The 22,390-nt window shown below is 44.3% G+C and overlaps 1 protein-coding gene across 15 annotated transcripts in view; it reads right to left on the reverse strand.

Moving 5' to 3' along the window:
* The window catches only part of ACACA (acetyl-CoA carboxylase alpha), a 184,971-nt gene that overhangs the window by 113,597 nt on the left and 48,984 nt on the right, over positions 1–22,390 (reverse strand). For 14 of the 15 annotated variants that reach the window (XM_073316082.2, XM_073316080.2, XM_073316076.2 and 11 more), the window contains 8 exons: positions 21,654–21,842; positions 20,855–20,955; positions 20,319–20,407; positions 18,132–18,256; positions 13,029–13,142; positions 11,612–11,725; positions 10,549–10,638; positions 9,533–9,651 (listed from right to left, as the gene is read on the reverse strand). In XM_073316082.2, the coding sequence (XP_073172183.1) occupies positions 9,533–9,651; positions 10,549–10,638; positions 11,612–11,725; positions 13,029–13,142; positions 18,132–18,256; positions 20,319–20,407; positions 20,855–20,955; positions 21,654–21,842 (941 nt within the window). Of the gene's footprint in view, positions 1–1,041; positions 7,207–9,532; positions 9,652–10,548; positions 10,639–11,611; positions 11,726–13,028; positions 13,143–18,131; positions 18,257–20,318; positions 20,408–20,854; positions 20,956–21,653; positions 21,843–22,390 lie in introns of those variants that run through there. The other variant, XM_073316091.2, reaches the window with a different exon arrangement.

Below are 22,390 nucleotides of genomic sequence, written 5' to 3' on the forward strand. Positions count from 1 at the left end.
GCTGTAGGCTCAGGACTAATCCCCTGATGCTTTGCTCTTGTAACTAATACAACGAGGAGTCCTTCTGACACTTTAGAGACTAACCCATTTATTTGGGCATAAGCTTTCGTGGGCTAAAACCCACTTCATCAGATGCATGGAGTGGAAAATACAGAGGCAGGTATAAATCCACATGTGCTGTGGATTTACACCTGCCTCTGTATTTTCCACTCCATGCATCTGATGAAGTGGGTTTTAGCCCACGAAAGCTTATGCCCAAATAAATGGGTTAGTCTCTAAAGTGCCAGAAGGACTCCTTGCTGTTTTTGGTGATACAGACTAACACAGCTGCCCCTCTGAAACCTGTCATCTTGTAACAAAGTATCAAAACGCTGGGAGGCTAAAAAAAGGAACAGCTTGTGGCACATGAATTAAGTGGATAGCAGATATCTCCAGGAAAGAATCACCAAACTTCTTCACCTTGGCACCATCCTCTTGTATTTAAAAACAAACAAAAACAAAAAACCCTCTTCTCCTAGCCGGGGGAGAGTATCTGTCTCAGTGTGAATTCAAACACCTAAGCAGGCTGGTTCACTGCATGCTTTACTGTTAGCTTGCTGCTCCTCCTCAAGCAAACACAGGCCCTTGGACCTTCCCTATGCCCTCCAGCTGAATTTGCTCCCCCCCTCCCCCCATCTCTTTTTACAAGAGAGCTCCCCTCTGAAATTGATAGTAATGCATGCAAAGAGCCACCGGTTATGTCAAGCTGTGACTGAGTGCCGGCATAGGGCAACGCTTTCAAAATCAGGCAGCAAAGCAGAATCAGCAGAGGGCAGCTGAATAACCCACTTGAGGTTACTAAGAGCACAGGCGAAAGAGCCATTCAGCTGGCTGTGACCAGTGGCGTTCCTCCTGTGTTCCTTCTTTTCTGCAGAAGGATCCAAATAGAAGGCGGCAGAACATGCCTTGAACCATCTGTTTTGATGGGGTTTTTCCACTACCCCCCTTTCTTTCCCCTTTCCCCTGCCACCCCCAGCATTTCAGCCAGGCTGAATCCGTTACTGAAGCCCAATTTGCATAAAACTATCATTATTCCGTTCAGTTTGCTGCCCCTTCAATAGCCCCTTTTTTGCTCTGCTGGAAGATTCTGTCCTTCCGAAACAGACAAGCCAAGGGAGCAGCAGCACATTACTGCTGCCTACTGTCTAATTAACATCAAACCCACAGCATGAAACTACAGGGATTTACAGGTGTCCTGGAATCATTTCCCCCTTTCCCCTCCTGATATCAGCTCATCTCCCGCTACAAGGAGGGGACCTCAGGCTACCTAATGATACACTAAGAGTTCTATACTCAACTCTCCAGGCTTACACAGCTCAGGTTCCAAAAAAACATAGTTGATTTTCTACCAGGAGTCAAGTGATTGATGCAAGAGGTTGTTTCAATAACATCTGAAGCCTGCAGAAAAGCTTCCATTTTGCCAGACATTCACATCTTACGAGCAGGCCACCATCAAATGATGAAGCACCAACAGTAGGGGGTGTTGGGGTTTTTTTCCCCCAACCAGCAAGCACAATCCACCACTCTAAAAGAACACGGACGTTGGCTTCTGGTTCTTCCACAAAAATGACCTACTGAACACAGCAATGCATGGTTTGCTGTGCACAATAGTTTTGACCTCTAGTTCACTAGGTGGCTAAGGAGCAGACAGGCAAAAATGTCCAGGCGACACACCAAAAGACAGCAGAGCTAAGGAGAAACCATACACCACTGCAAGGCTTGAAATTAGCAGTGCTAGAAATCTCATCCTTTTCTAGGCACAGAAAGAAGTGAGAGAGAAATTTGACAAACACACAGATACAAGCAGGTTCATGAGAGATTTATATCAGGTGCCTTTGAAATGCAAACACATCTAACGACTAAGGCTAAATTATGCTCGAGAAAGCCAAAAGGTAAAAAAGACAGCAGAATGTAGCTCTAAAGAATGACTTTGGAGCTAAAGACATCCACGTGAATATATTAACAAACAGGTTACATGTAGGCAAAGTCACATGCATAGATATAGACCCCTTGCGGATACAAAATTTGTATTCGCATCCGATACACAAACATGGTCTGCAGATATCTGCATCTGTGGATATAAAGTAGATATCAGCAGATTTGCAAGGCTCTAGATATAAAATTTGGATCCGCATCCATCTGCGATCGGCAGACATGATCTGGGGATATAAAGAAGATATCCACAGATTTGCAAGGTTCAACACTTGTACATACAACCAATATATCTAAGTATGTCCTCGCCGGTGTGTGTGCATATTTATACTTTTCAATGTAGATGCTATATAGATATAGGATTTTACATGCATATATACGATGAAAAATATCTTACGTGACTTAAGGGATTGATAAATTGGTAGCTTAAAGACCATCATCTAATAAATGCAGAGCTGAGCTCTATTCAGCTGGCCATACTTTAGAACAGTCTCTTAAAACTATAGTCTGCCAAATAAGGAGGTGGGCTTGTACTGATTTCATTGCATAACACAGAAAAGTGAGGCTATACCCCCGGAACCATAACTTTCCCCCAGTGAGATTGCAAAAGCGTACTTGGATCACTTTATAAAGTGTGCTTATCAACACAATTCCTCACCACCAAAGATCTAAACCTATACCTGTAAATCCCCCACCACCTCCTGGGAACTGGGCCAAAACCTCCGAAGTGTCTTTCTTCACATGACTACACCCCCGGGACATGGTCCGTGACGTAAGCAGCCCAACCTCACACAGGGGAGCCACATGAGGGCGAGTCCTCACTAACCCTTGGTCCATCAAACCTACCACCACCAGCACAGGAGACCAGAAACCCATTCCCAACTGCTCATCCTGCTGTTGTAGCAGACAGAGAGGTTGGGTTCTGCTCCACCCCAAAATAAAGAGGCGAGACATTGCATTCAGCCACTGCCAAGGCAGCTGTAATGAAGAAAGCTGGAGGACGGGAAGGGGGAGGGGAGGGGGTATGGAGAACAAAATATCTTGGGAATCACCTCATCTGACATCAGCAGTTCCCTGATTATCCTCCAGTGAAACGGGAGCTGTTGCTGAGTGAAGGGCAGTTTGGATCGGCAGTGGAAGAACAAATTGTCTGGGGCGGGGGGGGAAGAGGTGAGATAATTTGGGGAAATATAATTTAACTAACAACTCTGACATTTTATTTGTCACGTGTCCGTTATAGGTTGTGCATCTTGTGTGTGTGGCTTGTAAAGCTTTGTAGGGCAGTGGCTGTCTGAATTTATGCTTATGCATCATCTAGCAAAAAGTTACCCCAATCCTGATTGAGGCCTTTGGGTGCTGCTGGAATATATATGTTAAACAATAAACTTCACATTTATTTATATCTACTGTTTGGAAATATTATTTCCACCATCAACATAGAAGATTTAATTATTTTCATGCAAGAAACACCGCATTATGAACGGATATAAATCATGAAGTTAACAAGGTTACAAGAGGATAAAAGTTTTAGGATGGGAACTGGTGGGCATGTGAAAAAGATAGGCGGATGGCAGAGGTAACATCATCTTAGATAACTTGAGGCTAAATGGAATAGTAGTAGGATGGCTAGTCCTACCCAAGAAAGAGGGCCTATAGAAACCTGGGAATTGCAGAACTCACTTCCCTTTTCTCAAGCAAGCAAAGTGCTATCTCATGCTGCTGCTGGTCGTCCCAGAAAGGAATGAGGACTACAGAAGCGGTAGTGGTGACAAACAAGTTCAGGCATTGGAGATAAGAAAGATGATGGGAATTTAAAAAATAAACCAACAACAGTGTGTGGGTTCATCACATTCACAAAGCCTTGCATTTGCCCTACAAAACTCTGGGAGTCTCTGACAGAGAAGCATTTTTAGGAGCTTTTATTTGTTACACTGTGGCATCTCTGACCCAACTAGGAAGCAGCATTCAGAACAAAAAAGCAAAACAGGCTGGACTGACGTCAACAAAAGGAGTGTGGCAAGGTCGCAGGGCTTCACTCTAGCTGTTCAAGTCCTCATCTGCACAGAAATCCTGACAGGCACCCTCCCTGATGGCAGCATTCCGCCATCTGTACTATGCCAATTACGTGGTCTCCGAATAAAGTGCCGAAAACTAGCTTCTTGCCAAGTACAGCTGTGAACATTGCTCCCCCCTCATCCCCCAATACAACAAGATGAGACAGTCTTTTGGAACATGGTGTGCCAACACATTCTGAGGCTACCATGATCAGAGATGATGGCACAAACTGGAACCACAACTGTCATGTCTATTGGTAAAGATCAAGAGGAGAAAATTAAACTATTTGCAGCATCTAATGAAGGATGAGGGATGAAGATGATGTCATAAAGCGGAGATCCAGGAAAACAGTGTCTGAACAAGACAGAAGAGGGATCTGGAGGAACAAAGAACACTGCCACAAGGAAGCATCTGTCTGTGATCACGTAAGGTGACCAGAACAATTATGCTCTGAGTGTGTATGAAGGTGCTTACAGGTGCTTTTCTTTGTTTTCTTCGGGTGGGGGAGTTAAATGGCAACAATTGGCATTGTGTCTATATCATACTGAAAATGTCCAGGCAGAAGCATGGAAAATAGGGAGCCTCGTATTAAAAAGGCAATGCAAGTCTATTGCTCTCACTCATTAAAGTGAATCCTCCAAGTCAGCTATCTCACCACTGACCATCTGCAATGAGAGCAATGTCTCCATCTAATCCTCAAGTTTCACACCAAAAGGGAGTGTGATGGGGTGGACAAGCCCTACACTGGAACCGGGCAGGAAAGGGTTAATGGCCTGACCTGAACACAGGCTGAAGCCAGCTTGTCTTGAGACACCTACCAGGAATAAAATGTCTGGAATGGAGGACCTTAGGGAATAAAGAGCAAGCAAGCAGGCTTCAGAGCTGGGCTCCCCTGACTGAGGGATCGTAGGCCTGAGGCAGAAAGGCTCTAGGGGGTGGGCTGAGTAGCACTGAGCTGAGGATCCTGGGAGACACCAAGCAGGAAATGAAGGACTGAACTGGACATTGCATTGTTGTTTGTTCAAGTCAAACCCTGGGAAGGGGCAAGCTTTGACCCTACACTGGGTGTATGGACCCCATTTTGGAGCTGATGGGAAAGTCACTAGCCCATAAAAGGAGGGAAAAAATAAAAATCAGTTCGGATCCCCAAAATATCAGGGAGAAAATAAACCCTCCAGCTCCTTCCTAGTCACACTGCATGAAGGGAAGAGCATGACTAGAGGAGCAGAATGTCCATTGCAGGCAGCTTTTGGAGGCAATGTCCTGGCTTCAGAGAACATGGGGAAGGCTGGACTTTTTTTGGCAAGGGGGGTTATTATTATTACTATGAGAACGAATTGCTCCTACTTGGGACAGAGCCAAAATTCCCTTCCCCGTGCCCACCCGAGGGGGGCAATATTTCTTTAAGGATAGGGGACCCAGTGGATATCATGTACTGAGATTTTCAGAAAGCCTTTGACAAGGTCTCTCACTAAAGGCTCTTAAGCAAAGTAAGCTGTTATGGGATAAGAGGGAAGGTCCTCTCATGGATTGGTAACTGGTTAAAAGATAGCAAACCAAGGGTAGGAATAAATGGCCAGTTTTCAGAATGGAGAGAGGTAAATAGTGGTGTCCCCCAAGGGTCTGTACTGGGACCAGTCCTATTCAACAGATTCATAAATGATCTCAAAAAAGGGATAAACGGTGAGGTGGCAAAATTTGCAGATGATATAAAACTACTCAAGATAGTTAAGTCCCAGGCAGACTGCAAAGAGCTACAAAAGGATCTCACAAAACTAGGTAATTGGGCAACAAAATGGCACATGAAATTCAATGTTGATAAATGCAAAGTAATGCACACTGGAAAACATAATCCCAACTATACATATAAAAGGATGGGGTCTAAACTAGCTGTGACCACTCAAGAAAGAGATCTTGGAATCGTTGTGGATAGTTCTCTGAAAACATCCACTCACTGTGCAGCGGCAGTCAAAAAAGCGAACAGAATATTGGGAATCATTAAGAAAGGGATCGAGACTAAGACAGAAAATATCATATTGCCTCTATATAAATCCATGGTACGTCCACATCTTGAATACTGCGTGCAGATGTGGTCGCCCCATCTCAAAAAAGATATATTGGAATTGGAAAAAGTTCAGAAACGGGCAACAAAAATGATTAGAGGTATGGAACAGCTGCCGTATGAGGAGAGATTAATAAAACTGGGACTTTTCAGCTTGGAAAAGAGACGTCTAATGGGGGAAATGATTGAGGTCTATAAAATAATGGCCGGTGTGAAGAAAGTAAATAAGGAAATGTTATTTACTCCTTCTCATAACACAAGAACCAGGGGTTACCAAATGAATTAATAGGCAACATGTTTAAAACAAATAAAGGAAGTATTTTTTTCACAGAACGCACAGTCAACCTGTGTAACTCCTTGCCAGAGCATGTTGTGAAGGCCAAGACTATAACAGAATTCAAAAAAGAACAAGATAAGTTAAATGGAGGATAGGTCTATCAATGGTTATTAGCCAAGATGAACAAAGATGGTGTTCCTAACCTTTGTTTGCCGGAGGCTGGAAATGGGTGACGGGATGGATTACTTGATTGTTACCTCTTCTGTTCATTCCATCTGGGGCACCTGGCATTGACCGCTGTCGGAGGACAGGATGCTGAGCTGGATGGGCCTTTGGTCTGACCCAGTATGGCCATTCTTATGTTCTTATAGGGACTTAAGCTTTGAAAACACAAGTGATGGTTCTGTGTATCTCCAACAGAACATCTAAGAAAGGGCCTTTCAGCTCACTTGCCAATATGCAGGAAATTGAACTCTTAGGTATATTCCTCATCAACGAGCAATAGATTTCCATTGGGGAGGATGATCTAAATAAACACTAGGAAAAGAAAGGATCTAAGAATTGGATTAATTTCTTTCCTAAGTCTGTTCTTCTCTCCCAGGTGGCACAAAGAAGCAGAAATCATCCAAACCCAGTGGGCTTTGCATGTAAGCATTTGCTTGCAATACCTTGCTGAGGAAGGTAGTTATCCCCATATTGCCTCTTCCAGGTCAGATTACTGCAATGTACTCTCTACTTGGGACCTCTGATCAACTTCATTTAGTGCAGAATACAATGGGCTGGTTATGTTGTACTTCTTGTCTGGCTTCCACCGGGTGCCATAGAAGGTGTTCTTTTTGATCTATAAAGCCCGTTATGGTCAGGGTATTAAAAAGTTTCTCTCTGCGTGCTTTACCCTGGCTATGATCATCAGCACAGATTCTAAATAGGACAGAGCTGTATGTCAGCGTACAAGGGGATCTCAGGAAATCGAAGCAAATAATTCCCAAATCACTAACATTCTCTTCTGCTCACAAGATAATTATGAGCAGATCAGATTTTAAAAAAAAAAAAATTTTTTTTAGGCGTGGTTGTGAGCAGTTCACAGCTAGCATTCCGTAGCAAATATACAAAATCGGAGCTGGCTTACTTAGCTATGATTAGTCAGATGGGGAAGTGACGTGTATAGTTTCTTTTCTGACGGGATGAGGGCACAAGCACTACTGGGGTGAATACTCATGTGTGAGAATTTAAAATCCATTTTACAAATACCCCACATTATTCTTTGAAATATTCTTTGCATGAATATTTGTCCCAGTGAAATACAACCCCTTGGAGGTTCATAGGAAGCAGACACAAAAGGGACACAAGCACAGCTGGAGAAAATTCATGTAAACATTTGATCAAGCGTTCATGGAAAGTTTGCTGCAGCACTGAGCCAGTTCTAACTCCTGGTGGAGGACTCTGTCTTTGGAATTTGCTTCCCCCCTTGGTTTGACAGAACCCAAATTTGCAGAGCTTCAAGCCACGCTTCAAACACCTGATTACCAGGGACGATTTTGAAGAGTGCCTTTGGTTTGGCAGCAGAAGTGTTTTGTTGGATTAAGATAACACAGATTGGCTGATATATTGCATGTTTATCCTTTCCAGTGTAAAGTTTTGGACTGAAAACAGGTCCTTCTTACAAAATGAAAAAGAAATATGACACATACGGAACATGGACACGGAGGTGGATAAATGACTTGCCTAAGAGCCTCTCAGCAAGTCATTGTCAAAGCCAGGTTTAGAACTTGGGTTCTCCAGATCTGCTAATCTGATGCTCAAAGCACTTAAAGGTGCCTCTTCGGTTAGTTTAAACCAACTTATTTAGTGTCTTTTCAGCCTCCTGATTTCCTGTTGTCTGGTATGCTTTGTGCTCCTGGCCTTTTGATGATTGCACAACTCTGTACACGGCAAATAGTGTCATTAAGCACTGAGGGACAAATTCATTGCCAACACACGTAGGTGCAACTTTATTGGAGTCAATGGAATTGCACCCGCTTATGCCAGCGGTCAGTTTGCCCCCATATCAGACTGGGCTTGGATGGCAAGGTGCTCTGATTCAGTCGCTAGTGAGGAGATGCTGAAGGACAGGAAACAGACCTAAGCTTCTGGATGTAACTACCTGAGACTCAGTGTGACGGGGAGAGGAGATTTCTGAACAAAGCAGCTCTCCTCTGGGTAGGAGAGAGTTCTCATTCTCCAGCTGATCTTGTCTAATTGAGTTGGCACACAGTACTAGGACAGTGGTCAGCACAGATAAGCCAAACAACCCCCAAGCTACAAACAGAAGTAACTATGAGCACTAGCAAACAGCAGGAAGAAAATGGAGACAGAACAGTGGGACAGAGTATTATAAAACAGCTCCAAAAATAGCATGCAATTATTTACAAATATTCCAGAGATGAAGGAAACAGATGAGACCAAATGCATGGCCCATTTGTATCATGAGTGCTTTGCGCTGCTTGTTGAGGACACTCATTCATTTCAGAGCAAACCAGATTCTGAAAATCACTTCATAAAACGTACCGATGGATTCTCAGTGAATTGAGACTGTCCCCACTGTCCAACCCCATCAAAAAGAAAAAAGAAAAAAAATAAGGGAAAAGACATTTGGAGACAAAGAAGGAAAACTGCACTCTTCTGAGGGGGCTGGTCCCATTCTGCCAACCTAGTACGGATCAACAGTGCCATCCAGTGGCCAAAAAGACTCATTGCAACCTTTGGCTCTAGTGCTCTCTCGACTTCTTTGGGTGAAATAATTCAGCGTAAACTGGTTTCAAAATGTTCTCCCCAGGTCTCTAGTTAGGGATCCCTAGTGCAAGCAAAGAACCACCTTCATAATCTGAGAATCCTGCAGCATGCTGAGGAAGATCAGATAATCAAGGTACTTTTCAATGTAACGAGTAGACGTTGGCAGATGTGACCCTTGTTTTAGATGACGGGAGTGAGTGGTGGATAACTGAGGCATTCGAAAACGGGGCAATACTGAGGTTCATCTTGATTAACTTGTCCATCTTGCTTAGGACTAACTGATACAACTCTCTCCACTCTTGCTCACTGAATTCTGTTCCAGGTTTTCCCCTGATGATATGTGACACAACCCTTCATAAACCCTGACTCCAAAGGTACCTGAATTCAGGCCTGACCTGTTTGGATGAGAGGTGGGTAGCATGAACTGGAATTCCACAACACAAGTGTTGTCCTTCAGCTGGCGATGCTGGACACTGTTCAACTCATAGGCAATGTACGCCCTTCGAACGTACACCTGGTAAAAAAGAAAGTCTTAGTCGGTTCCACTGGGCTGGGGAGATAGAAGTGATACAATGGAGGAGTCACAAAAAAACAAATGCCTCCAAAATGAATAGCTTCTGGATTTTTTTTTAAACTCAAGAAACAGAAGATCAAAATACTATTACCTGGAAACTGCTAGAAAAGATAAATGATCCTGTCTCAGAGTGGCCTATATGCTATAGCCTTCAGAGGAAGGCCAAAACACATACAATGTACATAAATTTGAAATATTATTCTGGGGCTGGGGATTTCTTCCTGACCTCAACTGGTGATTAGTTTCTGCTCTGAAGCATGAGGATTGAAATAAGCAATATGTTATGAAAGAGAGAATAAGCTCCCCCAAATGCAGGAGAGGAGGCTACAGTTAGGTGAAAGCCAGCAGTTCAGAAAACTCACTGTGATACAAACACCACACAGGGTTTTCTGAGTGCTATACATCACACAGAGTGCAGACCATTTTATAAGGCACTAGCTTCAACCTCTGCCCCTGCAAGGAGGCTATTTGTCTTTAAACAAAGGAGACAGGTTGGATCTGAGATTTTTGTCCAACCCATTATAAAGGTTAAATGGCAGACACCAAGTTTGGATCTAAACTTCCTCAAAATGTAGAAATATTTGTCTCTCTCCATGCTAAGCTCAAAGCTCACCTACCAGTTAGTTTTACTGAGCAAAGGAATGATGGTTAGGGCATCAAGGTTATAACACAGTGCCTGTTATTTCCAGAGTGTCAGAGGGATCCTTCACTCTCAACTGACCCTATACTAGAGATGGTCACAGAGGGACCTCAAGACAACATCTCAGACAGACAGACAGATTGGGGGAAAACAAAGGAAGAGAGAGAAAGTTTGTTTTCAAGTGGGCAGAAACATACCTCCAGAGCTGCCATTCGCACCACCTGGTTACTATGGTAGAAAAAATTTGGTAGCACATCAAAGATGGATGTTTCGGAGAGAATGAGTTTCTGAAAGAGATCACACACAGAAGGGTTTCACAAGAGAATGTCTTGCTATTACAGCAGAACCAAAAGTTTCCATCGAAACAAAATTCTGATGGAAATTTTTTTTTGCACACACATTTTTCCATTTTCTGACAAGTGCTACTTTCTACAGCTTTTCTTTCATGCTTTTCATTGCGGCAGGACTTAGAGGTCTCAATCAGGTATCAGGGCCTCTTTGTGCTAGGCACTTTACAGGCATATAACAAAATCACAATCCCTGTGCCTTAAAGAGTTTACAGTCTAAATTCTAAGCCAACCTGCTGCAGGAGAAGCCACCTTGCAGTTCCCTAATTGCCTTGAGTCACAGTCTGTACACCACACAGCAATTAACCCCTTCACAGTTACAAGGCAAAAAGGACAGGGGCCTGTGCCAACACCTCAGATGAGTATTTGGCTGCAGAACTAAAATAGCACTACAACTAGAGGACAGCCCTGCTACTGGCTGAGACTTTTTCATGTTCAGTCTAGGGGTTCGGAAATTTACAAACATATACATGCTTTCATAATTCACCCACAGCCCCGGCAGAAAGGGTAATTCAGGGCACTGCTCTATGCCTAATGCTCAATATATTCCCTTTCACAGTGGGCTGCAGAGAAGTACAGGGTGATATTTTTCTGTGAAATTAATCAATTGCTTAAAGAGTTATTACATTAGGAGTGAAAATGTGTTTTGGAAAAGATTAACAAGCACCCCAAATCTGCACAAGCTAGTACTAGGAAAGCACACTCTTTCCAGCACTTAGTATTAAACAGGGACATTGCTAGAGTTGTGAGAGGCCTACACCTGACGTACCCTGGCAGTGGTCTCCTCAAGATGAGATCTTCCACACAGACTTGGAGTCATGCATTTTTTTAAGGCAAGGTTTTGTGCAAAACTGGTACCACTGAGCTTAGTGAGAGGAAAGTGAGGAACCAGGAAAAAGAATCCTGTAGATACCTGTAAGTTCTCAATGCAGAACTGGTGTCCGTACATGTCAATGGCTGACAGGAAGATGGATTCCACCTGGTTGTGACGCAGCTCGTATGACGGCAAATGGGAAGCAATGAGAACCTGGTAAGACAGGAGGATGCAAAGGGCGAGTGCCAGAGAGAACTGTTATGCTGGTCCGTTATTAGAAGGATGCACTGCAAGGGCTGCAAGTCTATCCCACCAGTAGCCACCATACTCCCTACCAGAAGAGAACGTTAGCTGCATGTGTGAACTCTAGGCTCTGTAGCTCAAGAGTGATGCTGCAAAATGTAGTCTCATTTGTGTATCTCTGAATTGTATTACTGGGTATTCCCCAGAGAGAAAGGGAACAGCTTCAATCAGGTTTCATCAGTGCATGCGATTTAGCACAGCAAAGCAGCTAGTCCTGGGGATTGCCCAACTGGCTATTAACTGGAAAGCAGAGCTGGCAGATAGCAGCCATGGGGAGGCCTGCAACGGAGCCAGCCTTTCACAGTTCCAGAGCAAACCGAACACGAGCCACCCATGCCAAGTACTAATCATCCAACACAGAGATGATGATAGGAAGGGGCAGCAGCTCGCAAGGGAAAACAAAACACAACAGAGCAGCATAAAGATACACCCAAGGACTGCAACATCATCCCCCAGCATGCCACTGATAGGTTCAATAACGCCGAATGGTTCAAGGACATGGATACAAATCTGGAGAAAACATAAGGTCACTGAATGGCTTCAAACACCCCCATTCATTTTCTACGCTCATGCACGGAAATAAAAGGAGAGATCCCCGAACTGTCAGCTTCCCTGCTGAAGACTTTTAGTCTGGAAATGGGGACTGCAGGGTGAAAGAAGCTAACCAGAGTTCCAGGATTAGCATTATTGTGCGACAATTATACCCTCCCACTCCCTAATAACTACAGACTAACCACTAGCTAGGGAGCTCAGCAAAATATCCAGGTCTATATAGGAGATTCAAATGATCATTAAATTGGAATCTTGGAAAGGACACTATCAAGATTTTCCCCATTATTTTAAATCATTATTTACAATATCCCTTTGGGAACTGGAAAGAGCTATCCATATTTCAATCTCCGTTCTAGGCATATCCACTGGTTTGCTATCGTAGGGTTAGTGAGGAATCCCAGACTGCACACCCTGGTTATACATCCTAAACAGCATACATTGGCTTGTTATTGTAAGGTTGTTCATGAGTATTGGAGTGTTTTGGTTTTTTTAATTTGCTTAGGGATAAAAAAACAACAAAAAACCACTAACCCATCAAAAGTCCTAGACTTTGCAAAACAGATGATTAAAATACAAAGCAAATCCAATTTGATCCTGCCAAGCTTGACAAGGTCCCCTTTTAGCAATGATCAGCACAGAAGGCTGAAGGTGCTGCATTTACCTGACGCGCTCGCAGGGCCACTTTTGCATTGGTGGTCTTGCTGAGCTGGGTCAGCTCAGTTAGAATATTAATTAATTCATCTGTCAAGGTGGGGTCTCGGCCACACAGCTGATCCTTTAAAAAAAAAAAAAAAAAAGACATTGGAAGTGTTGAAAATGAAGACGACCTCCCAAGTAACCTCGAAATAAAGCAACGTTCTTAGATACATTGTTGAAGCTGTGAACATTCCCCAATGCTTTCATAATGTTACATGCGGAAGGAAAGTACATGAGCTGGAGAAGAAATGGGAGAGGGGAAGGAGGAGATAGGCAGAATCACTCATTTGATTGCCATGAGCTTGGATGCCCCAACAAACCTTGCATATGAACAAAGTAGGGCATTAAACTGCCAACAAAATACAGCACAATCATCTCCCAACACCCAGCCTCAGCTCTGGATCAAAAGTCTCCCCCAGCAACAATCCAGAGTTCAAGAAACATTTGACCAGAATGAAACTCCTTGCAATGCGCAATGAAGACTAGCAAACTTGGCTCTGGAAAATGATCAGAAGGAAAGAGTTTAGCAGCTGGGGACCCTCTGCAGAAAACACCCTGTACATATCTTGCAGCACCACTTGTGCCTTTGGTCACACTGCCCTCTATGGCTAGAACAGCTTCTTCTCTTCCAATGCAACAACTGACTTCCCTCTCCTCAAAGCTCATTTCTGTCAACCCCCTTCTCCAGCACGCATCACCACGCTAGCCATATTATGCTTCTTCCCCGGTGCTAACTGTATTAAAAACAATACAACCTAAAGAAAATCACAAAATTGTAACAAAATGAATGACCAGATGGTTTCCCATAAATAAGTTTCTTTCCACCTCTTTCTTGGCCCCTTCATTCTCTTGTTTTCTCCCCCTAGGTCTGATGTAGGCCCTGATCTTGCAATGAGCTCTTTGTGCCCCTCTATCCCCAATTAAGAATTGGGACCACATATTGTGAACTCTTGGGACAGAGACCATGCCCTTTTACTTGTCCATAAAGGCCATGTTACACCAGTGTCATTACATATATTCACATACACACCAAAAAAACGGACCACCAGCCGTAACAACTAGAGAATGTCAGCATAACCATTTAGAAAAGCATGTGTTTTCCAAACAGAATCCTTGAGAAGAAACTGCTAGGCTAATTCTAGACCCAAAAGATAGGGTAGGAAAATAAAAGTGTCCTCACCTCGGAATTCATGACTAGTAAAAATTATTCCATGGTAACTTAAAATTCCAATGAGAACAGTCTGCTTAACATTCCCCAAATGCTGCAACATCCTGCTAAGCAAAACTGATTACAAGCAGAAGTGAAATTGACTAGTTCATTTCCACTGTCCAAACTGAGTGAATAGCAACAAGGAAACTAACCAGCAGGAGTGGTGAAGTGTGTTGCAGTTTCAAAATTCTGAAAGAACTGAAAAAAAATGGCCATAGAAGGACAGAAACGTATAGGCAGTGCAATTCTGTAAATGCGTCCAGAGGTAGTTCTTAGCCTCAGGAGCAATCGCACAGCTTTCAGCTACTCTCAGTGATTTGCACAACAAGGACCCAAAGTTTGTAACCTGCGGACGCCTCTAATGTGTTTCTTTTGTACAACCCTCCCATACTATTGACATATCAAATGAATCATAGGAGGCAAATGAGAGATGAAATAGGGATTTGGGACAGCAAGCAGCAGATGGTGCCTTAAGCACTTGCAGACCAGAGGGCCCTTTTAAGAGTCAAGAAATACAAAAGGAAAGAGACAAAATATCTACATCGCAGGTTAGATTATTTGATAAGCCTGCTGACAGGAATTAAATAAAAATAAACCAACAATATAAACCTCAGAGACTTGCTAAAAAGAGTTTATACCAACTCCCACCTCTAAGCCTAGCCAGTTTTAAAATTGTTCTTGATCCCCTTCTTTAACACTCTACGTCTCCTGCTCCAGCTTTATGCCATTTCTAGGAACCTACAACAATGGAACAGTTCAAAGTCAAATCATTTTCAGTTAACTAAGCTACCAGCCTCCAGACTATTGTCTCTGACTAACAGAGCTTAACAATGAACACCGTAGAGATACCTGTGAACCCTTTCAAGTTACATTTGTGTCTGCAGACAGAGAATGGTTTAAGAATTGTTCACACGGTGTTTAAAAAAGTATATAGTTCTGTAGTACTCTGCCGTATCTACTTGTACAAAAGCTGGCTGCTGACAAGACTTAAGAGTTGTCATATGCTATGCTTCTGGAGCTTCATGGCAGCAGTAGGGATAGACCTTGGATCCTCCTTGGGCCTCTACATCAAGAACAGCAACATTAGCATCAGTGTGTCCTGACATGACTGTTGCCTGTGGAGGACAAACTTAACCACCCCAGATAAAGAGCTCAGCAACCTTTAAAATGCCATTACTTTCACCAACATATGTACCAAGAGGTCCCTATGGCCTGGAAGAATAATACAAAATTACAGATGAGAAGGAAGGATGGTCTTGTGGTTAAGGCACTGGACTGCAAAATAAAATAAAATAAAATAAAATAAAGCACAGTTCAAATTCCCAGCTCTGACACAGACATTCCTGTGACCTTTGGCAAATCACTTAATCTCACTAGGCCTCAGTTCCCCACTTTATATTTCCATATACCCCACGATCCATGTGAGGATATATTCACTAGCAAGGCCCTTGGATACTATGGTAACGGTGACTGTGCAAACAGATTTTATATGACCTACTAGCTCATCCAATCGCTCTCTGCCAAGTTCAGGATTGTTCCCTAAAATATATTTTCTAGGGCTGTGTTTTAACAGTTCCAAGCAACTAGGCTGCCAGCATCTCCTTAAGGTGACTATAGGAAGAGGTGAGAAAGGAGGGTTGGGGGAGGGAGGGAAAAGAAAAAGAATAGAAGGAGTTGAGAAAAACAGATTATTTGAGTTTTCCCATCTCTCAGTGAGGCCCCCCCCACCCTCTCAGAGATTTTTCCATCAAAGTGAAGACATAAACAGGACTCTTGGCCTTTAAGACTCAGCTTGCACAGGGGAAAAACTACGAAACAAAAAGTTTCAGTCCCATCCTAGCAAGAAACAATCAGTATGACAATAACAAAAATAAAAGCAGCTAGCTGGTGTTCCCATTGGCGTCTGCCTCTGCTGATTGGTGAAAGGAGCCAGCAAAGCCTCAAACCAGTTCTCTGACAAGGCCTAACACCTCCCCGGCACCCCCGTGTAATTACACACTTGAGTGACTGGACTCTGAAGAAAATTGAAGGCCTGAGCTGCAAACAGCTGCCATTTTCTCTCTCCATCACACCAGCATGATTACTTGAGAAATGAACAGCCCCGGCTCAAAGCTACTCCAGAATTCTCAGAGGAAATATGGCTCCGTGTTCAAATAATGAGATTCTTAAGGCAAGCGTTACTTACAATCACACCGGGGGAAAAAAAATAAATAAATAAAGGAATGCCAGGGCCTTTTTATCTTACAAATGAGAATTTAAGAAACCCAGCCACAGACTGGGGCAATCATTACTCTTCTGCTCCTCTTAGGAGGGTTTTGGGGTTTTTTATTTGGGTGCTTTGCATCTATTTTTAGAGGCAGAAAAACACGATGTCTTTAGCAAAATAGAAAAGACAACCTTGTAATTAGCTTTTTAGAAAGCAAGACTTCAGCACGGGTTTACGCTTAAAATCACAAGGTTCTCTAACTCCCCCCTCTTTACAGTTCCGCTTTGCAGAGCATTATTCATTATTGGAAATTTTCTTAAGGTTTTGTTTGTTTTTTCAATTTATATCACAGAATAAAATGGGACACACAGAGTTTTCACCTTCTTTTGATGGCGGGATAAACACAGTGGAGTTTCTCCCATTCGTGGGAACCTGGAACTCACGGGGGCTCAGAAATCAGCCTAAAACAGTTATAAACCCGCCCCCGCTCCCCCCCTTTTCGGTGGGTTGGCTAATTTGCCTTTCTGAATACTGAGGAGGAACTGGCATCCCTGAAAAGTGAAATTCTTCCAGTAGTTAACAAACTAGACAGGCAACCATGCAGGTGGGAAGTGTCTCCCTGCTACCATCAAGCAGACGGTTCTCTAGACCGGGTCATTCTCAGGAATCTCCCAAGTTGCCATCTACAGTGTAAAATTCAGAGGCCGTGAGTTCCAAGATGGGGTGGCTCTATGGTGTACAAAGAACACGCAGTCCTACAGTCTCCTTAGACATTTGCATACAAGTTAAACTGAAGTGTAAAATACCTCATGGCCATGCTTTGATGCGTAACGCCTATTTGAAGGGGCCACCTTTTTGCTAAGAGGCTAATTCAGCCCTGGGGAAAAATGCATCTTGCAGCATCGAGGGTTGCAGCCGGTCAGAAAGCAGCACTGAAGTCCAACAGGGGGCTCTCTGATCTCGCAACCATAGAGAGACTAACAGAGAGGAGCTGCTACTGAGCCTATGGGAGCAGAGACACGAGACTACATACACAGTGGTTCATAACTGAAGAGTTGGTGAAACCCCCAACGGTTATCCACTTGGACAGGGCAATATGTCAGGTCACTGCTAGGACCAAATTAGCCCTGATGGATGATAGGGATGTCCACAGTTGAACGGCTAGGGCCCCTTTACCCTAAAAAACTGATCTGCTTTTTGTATACATGGCAGTGTGCAGCTCTGGTCTGAGAATCGCAGGCTGGCATGGAATTAGGACCCTGGAGAGCTCTTGGAAATCCAAGAAGCAAAACAAAGCTGAACAAATACATAGTGCAGTCACTAGTGACTAAAAGGCAACACCTAGTGGCTCTCCAATGATCTACGTGAAAAGAATTATTTTATTTTCCGTCCCAAGTAGACAAAATAAATCACTGTCACAACAGGCCCTTGTTGCAGCCTTACTGGAAGCCGGAGCAGAAAAAAACTAAAAATTGGATGCTCCATGGAAACTGAGCTAACGTCACAGGGAAGTGTAGGGAACTGCACTGTCCCTGCCAGGTCTGTGGTTAAAGGCCCACAGTCTCCAGGCTGAGGGCTGTCAACTCAGCATCTTTCACCAGCACTAAACGTTCACATACAAGGTAAAAAAAAGTCCTGCGGGCCAAACTTACAATGAGCATCGTTACGAGGAGGTTCTTCTTGGTAACTTGAGCATGAGAGAAGATGTAGTTCAATACAGCATTCATGTCACTTTTGTTCTCTTCCCGAAGGGCGAAGACACACTTGTCATAGTGCCCTGCAGTCAGAAACGAAACATGAGGACCCACAGCATTGTGTACAGCCTGCACACAGGGGTAGCGCTGGATGCATCTGGCTGGACACATTTGGTTATTTTCTTAACATAACTTGGTGAATCTGAGGGACAGAAGCATTTTTACTGGAAACTTTAGAAATCTTAGATGGTTTTAAATACTGTCCTGTCATTTGCTTTCATCAACTCCAATGCCAAATCAATGCTTTGTGAATTACACAGGGAGAGTGGTAATGGCTTGTTAAGAAGGGGCTCTTTTTCACTCAGAGAAGAATCAGAAAATAATCAGATGGCATGTGAGATCATCTGCTATAGTGAGTTGATGTGGAAATGAATCTGTGGGTATGTCTATACTGCAATGTAAATCCAGGGTTTGAACTCAGGCTCAAGTCTAACTCTCCGTCTGTCTACACACAAATGACACTAACCCAGGGCTTGGAACTAGGACCCCACAGGGGTAGACGGTCTGAGCCTGAGTCAAGTCGGGACCCAGGGTTCAAGCCTTATTGCTTTGCAGTGTAGACCCAGCCCGACTGGACTTGTGCTCTGGGAGTCCACCAAAAGTATTCCCCAATCCCACAAGCTGACTTCCTTTGTCCTCTGAACAGTCAAGTTTGGTCGACAGTCAAGTTTTCCCACACTGTGAACAAAGGGTTACAGCGGCCACACGTTGGGAGGGTGCTAGGAAGCCTGGGATATGGGTAGTTGGACTCCAGCCCACATAATGCAGTATAGACACCGAAGCCCAAGGCTGCGACCCAGGATTCAACAATTCCTAACCTGGAGTTACAAATGAGATGCTCAAGCCCTGGGTTAACCAAGCCAGGGTCTGCTAACTCGAATTCAACTCGCCCTGGGCTCATTTTGCCTTATGGACATACCCTGTAACACTAGAAAGCTTGGCATGCACAGGGGGCAGGAGGGAAGAAGAGGAGAACTGAATCGGAAAGAGCGTTATCTGCAATAGCTTAAAAGCAGCGGTGGTTCACTGCCATCCTGTGACTGGTAACAGTATTGCAAGGTTCACATTGAAATACCTGGCTATGGTATTCTGCACGGAAATTGGAGAATTGTTCTTTATAAAAAGGGAGCATTGAAAAGTCTTCTGATACCTTACAGTGGTTTCAACTGAAACAATGGATCTCTTATTGTATTCCATTTTCTTACAGTAGCATTTACTACTGCATTGCCCACTTATTCTCCAGCTGCCATGGTGGTTCTGATCTTAGCTAATTTCTTGACACTTCTCACATGCTCAAGTGCTCAGAAGTCAGGAAATAAAACAGTTTACAAAGCCATGAATCTACATTTCAGTCTCCAGCTTGAGAGAAATGATCGCGGGGTGGGGGGGGACCTTTAATCACGGCCCCTTGCAGACAGCAAGAACCAGCAAAAGGCAGGCACAGAAGGTCAAAATAAACCAAACATGAAGGAGCAAAGAGTGCGCAGAACTCTGCCTGACTGAATCTTAGAGCGCTCAGAAACATACAGTGAATTAATGAATCATGTTTTGAATTCTGCCTCTTTTCTGGAGCGACTTCAACCCTGAATCACGTAAAGTCTCAGCTTACAAGGCTCTGGAGTAATTAAAAAAGAGTGCATGCCTATAGAAGATGCACCACACTTACACAGCTCAACAAGATGAAAGGATCAGAGAGAGACTGATGAAGTCAACTGTCAGCCTCTGTTGTGAAGATGTTCACAGCACTGACCCAAAAGAATCAGTGTCCTGTTAAGGCACCAAAGCAGCGGGGAGGAGAGCTGAGAGGATGTGGTAGATGATCTGTCTGCCAGGGGGGACGGGCACAAGCACAGGCTTAACCTAGGAGGGGAGTTTGGTGGATGGACTTGTTGCTGTGTGCACCTCCCTGCATGCTCCTACCATGGAGGCTCACCACATTGGGAGTTTAATGGTTTAAAAAAAGCCCTCCTAAACAGTGATGCAAAAGGAAACCAGCTGGTCTCATTTGGAAGATGCTTTTAGTGAAGCCTACAGGAGGCGCTGTGCTCCTCCCAGAATTCAAATCCTGATGTGTTCAAGACTTACCATGCTGGAACTGAGTCTCCACCTTTAGGTACTGACGGAGCAGATCCATCACCACAGCTTTCATGTGGCCTCGAATACCACTCCGATACCTGCGGGAACAGCAAGGGAAGGTCACTGGAGGACTAAAATGCCAATGTCCTGCTTGTGAAAGGCTCAGAGTCAATACAACTGAACAATACAAAGGAAAACACACACAGATCTCCCAGGAACTCCTGGAGGTTCAGCGCAGTCAGAATGAACATACAACCTCCGACACTCTTCACATGAGCAGCACGCCACACGGCATGTTGAAAACACTTCCCAGAACCTTCCCAAACCCTCAGCTTCTAGAGCTGTGAAAAGGGTGGAGAAGATACCAGCTACTTGACAGAATGGCCAAGACAGCCTCACTACTAAAAGACAAAAGTTACACCTGCTTCCTTGAAGGCAAAGAAAAAAAAAAAAAAAAAGTGACCCACAGCTTTGCTTCAGCCCTTGCAGGCAGCAAAAAAGAAAAAGGAATGGAGGAAGGGATGGGCTCCCGTGAACGAGCTCACCGTTGCACCAGCTGCACGATGCTCTGGGTGTTCATGAAAAAGACCTCGCGCTCAGACTTGCGGTTCAGTGTAGCTGCATGACTGTCCAAGATGTTGGCGATCTAAGAGAGAAAAAATAGTCCCATGCTGAAGAGGGGGATATGGGTGGAGAACATTGTCACAGGAGCAAAGGATTTCTGCCAGACCAGGTGAGAGCACTGGGCCACCAAGCCCATTCTCCAGACTCCAGCAGAGGCCAACATCTGATGCTGCAGAGGAAGGCAAAGTACCCTCATTATGAGCCAACCTATTGTGCAATACATATTTCTCCAAGACTCTGCAGCGAGCAGCTTACACCCTGAATGCCAGTAGTAGTTCAGAGATTTCTTTAATGTCAGGAGGAAGCAATGGGATCATCCAATCTCACCTCCTGCAAAACACAGACTGTACAATTTCACCCAGTCATTCTTGTATTGAGCCACAAAAACTGTAGCTGAACAACAGCATATTTAGGATACAGTAGTTCTGAGCACAAGGTCAGATTTCCTCCAAACGGCCAAACACTTCTGCTGCAACAACCTGCTACTTGTTCACAGATGAAGGAGTTACTACTTTAACTCAAGCAGCAGAGATCCGGGGTTTTGGCAACTAAGGTCCAGGGTTCAATTCCCATTGCTCTCCATGGGTTATTATACACACTGACCTCCTTACCAAGCCCCCACTTTTCACCTCAAGCTCATCTCCAAATAATTCAAAGGTATTTTCTCTCCATCCCAAAGTGACCTGTTTTGCTTTCCCTTTCCAAAGGGCTGTTCATTACCTGCTGGCTTGGAAACTGGCAAAGGACAGATGTGATGTTGCTAGCATACTGGGCCATCTCCTTCTTGATGGACTTCTCCACATTGGGTGGGATCCTCCCAGAGACACTGGTCATGATGTCCTGAAGCTCCAGGAGAGGCAAAGATGGGTCTCTCAGGGTCTTCATTAGCCGCTCAACCCAGTCCTTCACCTGAAGAGAGGACAAGAACCAGATGCAATATGGAATGAAGGGAAGGGCTGGTCTCATCGAGGCTTGTTCAGTGTGGCAAAGCAGTCCTACAGTATGACCCCACCTGGGAGCCACTCTAGTTCAAGGGGTGCAGATCAACATGGGTGGAGAAAGGTGCAGAGCCACTCCCTTCCTTCACCACATATGCTAACTCGATGGCAAGTAAAGCTGCAGGGGGCTGCTTGAAAGGCATGCACCTTCCTTGTCTGCTCCCAGTGTGGCCCCTAACATCGCTGGCTGTGGAAGCAGCTCTCCCATACTAGGCTGCAGGCATAGGCAACAGTCCTGCAGCCCATCTGGTCTCCTCTTCAGTTCTGACTTGGGTGGCACCAATGGACACATCCCCCTCGTGTCCTCAACCTTCTGGAAATAGGGGACTGGGGAAAGGAATTAGGGCTACCAGAGAGGTTGTATATGAGGCAGGGCAGTGTAGTGTAGTTTAGTGTCCTGCCTCTCAGTCCCCTGCTCTAACCATTAGAGTTCATTGAGCTTGTACGCAAATTGGCTCC

The sequence above is a fragment of the Lepidochelys kempii genome, chromosome 17 (genome assembly GCF_965140285.1).
Source record: "Lepidochelys kempii isolate rLepKem1 chromosome 17, rLepKem1.hap1, whole genome shotgun sequence".
In the NCBI taxonomy this organism is placed as follows: Eukaryota; Metazoa; Chordata; order Testudines; family Cheloniidae; genus Lepidochelys; species Lepidochelys kempii.